A 5,697-nucleotide genomic window follows, 5' to 3' on the forward strand; every position below is an offset into this window, starting at 1 on the left:
GCTGCGGTCACATGCGGTGGCGGCGGCTCCGTGCTCATACGCTGGGCGTGCTGCTTGTGGATGACAATCGCGGTGGCAGGAATAGCGGGAAGGAGGGCGCGTATGACGGGACGCTAGTCAATCGGCGCGATTGGGGGGCGACAGCTAGGAGGAGGCGGAGGCGGAGCGGCTGGGGCTGCTGCTGACCAAGCTCTTCCTCTTTCGCAAGCGGCGGATGGGCTCGGCGACGGCGATGCGCTTCCTCGCCGCCACGCGGCAGGTGCGCCCGCTTGGGATGGGTTTGCATGGCCGTCCTGCCGACCCCTCTGCGCTCACCACGATCGCTGCCATCGTGTCCCTTACCTGTCACGTGTCCCTTACCTGTCACGTGTCCCTTACCTGTCACGTGTCCCTTACCTGTCACGCGTCTCAGGTGCGCGAGCTCGGAGGCGGGATGATGAACTTCTTCGGCGGCCCGCCCCAGCTCGACGAGCTGCAGGAGAGCACCCGCCTTCCGAGGCAGTGTCCGACACGAACCCATCTTTCACGAAAGGCCTCGTGACCGCCGCAGGAGGAGCATCTACGCGAAGCCTTCCACGCCGCGGCCTCCGCCTCGCGCAAGGAGGGCATCGACGCGGCGGCCGCCTTCGAGGGCCTCTCCTCCGGCGCCTCAACCGAGTTCGACGCGGAGGTGGCCAGCGGCGCGACGTTCCTCGCGGACAAGGGGTTGCCCGCCGCGCAGCCGCTGCTGCTTCTCAACGGCCAGCTCACGCGCCATCGGGCGGCAGAGGGGCGGTGGCCGGCGCCTCTTCACGGCGCGCACGGTGTGAACAGGCCTGCTCACGCGGCTGGGCGACAACTTCGAGCAGGAGATCATGCAGACCCTCTCCGCCGAGGTGCGCACCGTCCAGCGCCTCGTCCGGACGGGTGCGCCTGCTGGCGGCGCCGCTCCTCCAAAGCAAGCCTCGCTGACGGCGCTCTCGCGTCGCCCTCCCCCTCCCCTCCCCCTCCCCTCCCCCCGCAGGCAAGCTCACCGACGAGCACCAGGACGTGTACGCGACGATCGCCAACGCGACGGCCACTTTCCCGCGCTACAACGAGGCACGCACGCACGCACGAACGCACGCGCGGCGCGCAGCGTGTGTGGAGACCTTTGCCTTACCCCACCTGCTCACCCTGCCTCAGGCGCTGCTGCAGCCGATCGACAAGGTGGTGATGGCCGGCCTCAAGCCGTCGGCCCACCTCGGCGCGATCAAGTGGCTCGCGACGCCGCCCGCGCCGCCCTCGCCGCCTTCGGAGGCTGCGCCGCCCGTTGCGGCGCCGCCGCCGGCGGAGGAGGATATGTACGCGTATGGTGGCGGGGATGAGTTTGGCGACGAGGAGGACGGCGGAGGCGACGGCGGCGACGGCGGCGAGGGCGGAGGCGACCTGGAGCAGCTGCTGCACCCCGTCTCCAAGCTGCTGGTGCTTGACCTCTCCCAGCCGTCGCACGTCGCCCTCGCCGCCGCGGCGGTGGAGGCGGCGGAGGCGGCGCCGGGCGGGCGCGTCCGGCTCGGCCTGCTGCAGCTGGGGCGAGGGCCTGCCGGTGGGGAGTGCACTCCCGAGCACGGGCACGCCTGCCCTCCGATGGAGCACCTGCGGAAGGAGGAGGCGGCCGCAGCCTCCTCCGCGTCGCCCCCGCCGCTCGGGACCCCTCTCCCGCCTGATCGCCGTCTCCGAGACCCCCCCATAGGCGGCGCAGCGCTCGCGCGTTGGTTTTGCCGCGTGGGAGAAGCTGCTCCAGACCACACACGACTTCGGGGCGGCGCGGCGGCTGCTCGCCCTGCTGCACGCGGCGGCGCTGGCCGGAGAGGCCCTCACGCCCGAGCTGCTGGCGAGCGCGGTGCCCGAGGCCTTCTCCGCAGCAGAGACTGCGAACCTCATCGCCGGCGTGAAGTCGGTGGTGGCGCCGCACCACGCTGCGCTCTGCCGCTCGCTCGGCGTCTCCGCGGCGCCGGCGATCGTCGTCAACGGGCGGCTGGTCGACGCGGCGACGGCGGGCAAACTCGACGCCGTCGATCTGGCGCCTCCCCAGCGAGCTCTGTCGCGGCCTCGGATCAGCCCTCCTTGTCACCTCGAGCCTGTCTCTCAGGCGCTCCTCAGCGAGTTCGAGTACAAGCAGCGCGCGCAGGCGCCGCCGGGCGGGAGGCGGGGCGCGCGCGACGAGGCACCTCGTCACAACCTCTCCCCCTGTGGTCAGGCGCCGGGGGCGACGCTCGTCCGCGAGTTGGTTGGCGAGGATGCAGCCGAGGAGGCGGCAGACGCAGGCGGCGCCCCGTCGGCCGAGGAGTTCGGCCAGCGGTCAGACTTGCTCATGCTGGCGGTGGCGGCGCTCAGCCGGGGCGCGCAGGCGGCGGCGGCCGCCGGAGGGGTGCGCGAGATGGCGTTCCGACCCGAGAGCCTCGGGTGCGGTGCGGCGTGCGTGCAGCTGGCGGGCTCCGGGCCGGGGAAGGCGCGTCGAGCGGGCTGCTGGTGCCGCTCTCGGCCTCTCCGGCGCCGGCTGACCTCGGCGTGAGCTGCTGCAGGCGCTCGAGCTGACGGCGGTGCTCGACCCGCTCTCCAAGGAGGCGCAGCGCGCGGTGCCCATCCTGATGGCGCTGCACGAGTCGCTCGGCCCGAGATTAGCCGAGATGAGCCGATATGAGCCAAGATTGCCAAGATTGCCCGAGATTGCCCGAGACGTTCGGTCCCTCCGCCACGCCGCGCCCGCCTTCCGCTGTCTGGTTGCTGAGTCGCAGGCTCCCCCCCCTTTAGGCCTCTCCGTCACGCTGCACCTCAACCCGAGCTTGCAGATCGACAAGTTCCCGCTCGAGTCGTTCTACCGGTACGTCGTGTCGCTCGAGCCGAGCTTCGACAACCTTTCCTGGACCTTTCCTGGACCTTTCCTGGAACCTTCTGGTAGGTACGTCGTGTCGCTCGAGCCGAGCTTCGACAACGCCGGCCGATCGCTCAGCCCGCAGCTCGACCGCGCCCTCTTCTCGTCGCTGCGCACGCCACAGGTGCTGACGCTGCACGTGGACGCACCCGAGGCGTGGCTGCTCGAGTGCACCGAGGCGGCGTACGACATGGACAACCTGCGGCTCGCCGAGCTGGGCGAGCGGAGGAGGCCGTCCAGGCGTCGAGATGGTGTCGAGACGACGCCGAGAGGATGTCGATATTAGGCGACCGTCGGACGGTGTCCGCCGTGTACGAGCTCGCGTCGCTCCTCATCACGGGCAGCTGCGAGGACGTCGGCTCGCGCCACCCCCCCAACGGGCTGCAGCTGCTGCTCGGGACGACCGCACAGCCGCACGCGACCGACACACTCGTCATGTCCAACTTGGGCGCGCGCCCTGCCCGCCCCCCCGCCCCTTCCCTGCCCGCCCCCCCGCCCCCTTCCCGAGGCGGCGACGCACCGGCGAGCCGCGGCGGCGGCCGAGCGTTGGTTGGACGGTGTGGTAGGCTACTTCCAGCTCAAGGCGGCGCCCGGCGTGTGGGATCTCTCCCTCGCGCCAGGGCCCTCTTCCGAGGTGCCACCCCCGCCCCGCCCAATCGGTCTACTCGTTGATCGGTTAGGTTGCACCACCGCCACGCCTCCGAGGTCGTCATTGACTCCCCCTCCCCCTCCCCCTTTCCCGCGCGCAAGGTCTTCACCCTCCGCACGGCTCCCGCCCTCCTCGCCGCCGGCCACTCGACGCGCGCGTTTCGCGGAGGCATGCAGCGCATCGACCCCGCCACTCTCAACGACGCGGCGGCGGTGCGCGTCGCGTCGCCGGAGCCCCACCTTGTGCGCGCGGCTTGTGAACGGCGCCTCTTCACGCGGCTCGCGCCGTGAGCAGGTGCGGGTCACTATGGCGGACTTTACGGGCGCAAACATCCTGCTGCTCGCGCAGAAGCGGCCCGGGCTCGAGTCGGTGCCGCGCTGTCTCGCCGGTAGCACGCGGGGGTGGGGCGCGAGCGGCGTCCGATCACGCCTCTTGCTGTGAGCAGGTCTCGATACTCGACGACGACAAGCAGGGCGAGGCGGCCGGCGGCGCCGGCGCGGGCGACGGCGGCGAGCGCGCGGCGGGCGTGATTGGATCTGTGGCTAAGTGGTGGTCGGGCGGCGAGAAGGGCGACGCCAGCGAGACTGTGCACGTCTTCTCTCTCGCGTCGGGGCACCGCAACACACATGCCCGTGGGGGGCGATGCCGCCGGACGCCCGCCTCGATGCGCTGGAGTCTGCGCGCGTAGGCACTTGTACGAGCGCTTCCTCAAGATCATGCTGCAGTCGGTGCTGCAGCGCACAAAGCGGCACGTCAAGTTTTGGTTCCTCAAAAACTTCCTCTCGCCCGCCTTCATCGGCTCGCTGCCGGCGATGGCGGCGGCGCTCGGCATCGAGCGCGGGCGGGGGCATGTCCGGGACACGTCCACGACATGTCCGAGACGATTCCACAGGCGCTCGGCTTTGAGTACGGGCTCGTGCAGTACCAGTGGCCCTCGTGGCTCCACAAGCAGACCGACAAGCAGCGCATCATCTGGGGCTACAAGATCCTCTTCCTCGACGTGATGTTCCCCCTCTCGGTGCGGCGGATCATCTACATTGACGCCGACCAGGCAGCCGACAGGCCGGCGGCGGCGACGCGGAAGAGAGCCGCGCCTCTCCACGCCTCTCGCTGAGAGCAGGTAGTCAACGCCGACGTTGGCGAGTTGTGGGACATGAAGCTGCCCGGCCGCGCGGCGGTGGCGATGACGCCATTTTGCCAGGCGGACGCCAACCCCGACACGACGGGCTTCCGCTTCTTCGCGCAGGGCTGCTCGAGAGGGGCCGCGTGCAGGACACGTCCAGGACACGTCCATGACACGTCCGAGACATGCCGCAGGCTACTGGAGGGACCACTTGCAGGGGCGGCCGTACCACATCTCGGCGCGCCGCGAGCTGCCGGGATGCGGCCGCAGCGGCGGGGCGGGGACGGACGCAACGTCTCGCACCGGTGGATAGGCGCTCTTTGTCGTCGATCTGCACAAGTTCCGGCGGCGCGCGTACGGCGACCAGTACCGCGTCTTTTACGATTCGCTCTCCAAGGACCCGAACTCGCTCTCCAACCTCGACCAGGTGCGGCCGAGAGGCGGCCGAGAGATGGCCGAGATCGGCCACGTGTGGCCGAGGCGCTCACTCGCTCGTCGCCTTGGCAGGACCTGCCCAACTACGCGCAGCACGTGGTGCCCATCCACTCGCTTCCAGAGGAGTGGCTCTGGTGCGGCGCACGGCGACGCGGCGCGCCCAAGGCCGTGAGCAGCGTCTCCTCACGCCGCCCTGAGTGCACAGGTGCGAGACGTGGTGCGGCAACACCTCCAAGCCGCGCGCAAAGACCATCGACCTCTGCAACAACCCGCTCACCAAGGAGCCCAAGCTCAGCCAGGCGACGCGCGTGATTGGCGAGCGCTGGTCGGCGCTCGACGCGGTCGCAAAGGGCATCGAGGAGGCCGAGTCGCCGGCGCAGCCGAGCAGGGACGAGCTGTGACCGCGGCGAGCGGCCAACTGCGGTCCGATGGTTGTGGATGCATCACTGTGCGCGGGCCGTCCCCGCGTCTCCCGTCAAAGATTCTCTCCAGTCAACACGCGAGGTGTCTAGACGTGATGCTGATGGTCACCAAAAAAGCTTGTGTGAAATTATCGCACTCCCTCGGGGGTTGTCATGGGACTACACAGTCTCTACA

At 70.2% G+C, this 5,697-nt stretch overlaps 1 protein-coding gene across 1 annotated transcript; it reads left to right on the top strand.

Annotated features, from left to right (window-relative positions):
• The first annotated feature begins 584 nt into the window (after window positions 1–584).
• EMIHUDRAFT_452311 (UDP-glucose:glyco protein glucosyltransferase) lies at window positions 585–5,677 on the top strand. Its single transcript, XM_005764202.1, has 23 exons — window positions 585–740; window positions 814–906; window positions 1,004–1,080; window positions 1,165–1,333; window positions 1,546–1,571; window positions 1,712–2,032; window positions 2,219–2,341; window positions 2,544–2,631; window positions 2,773–2,842; window positions 2,921–3,111; window positions 3,180–3,341; window positions 3,460–3,527; window positions 3,644–3,754; window positions 3,837–3,911; window positions 4,090–4,148; window positions 4,231–4,393; window positions 4,435–4,560; window positions 4,663–4,789; window positions 4,860–4,903; window positions 4,979–5,092; window positions 5,173–5,234; window positions 5,306–5,614; window positions 5,638–5,677. The coding sequence occupies exons 2-22, from the start codon at window positions 855–857 to the stop codon at window positions 5,499–5,501; spliced, it is 2,424 nt and encodes an 807-aa protein (XP_005764259.1). The 5' UTR covers window positions 585–740; window positions 814–854; the 3' UTR covers window positions 5,502–5,614; window positions 5,638–5,677.
• Window positions 5,678–5,697: the final 20 nt, after the last annotated feature.

Source organism: Emiliania huxleyi (genome assembly GCF_000372725.1).
Source record: "Emiliania huxleyi CCMP1516 unplaced genomic scaffold EMIHUscaffold_60, whole genome shotgun sequence".
NCBI classification, from domain to species: domain Eukaryota; phylum Haptophyta; order Isochrysidales; family Noelaerhabdaceae; genus Emiliania; species Emiliania huxleyi.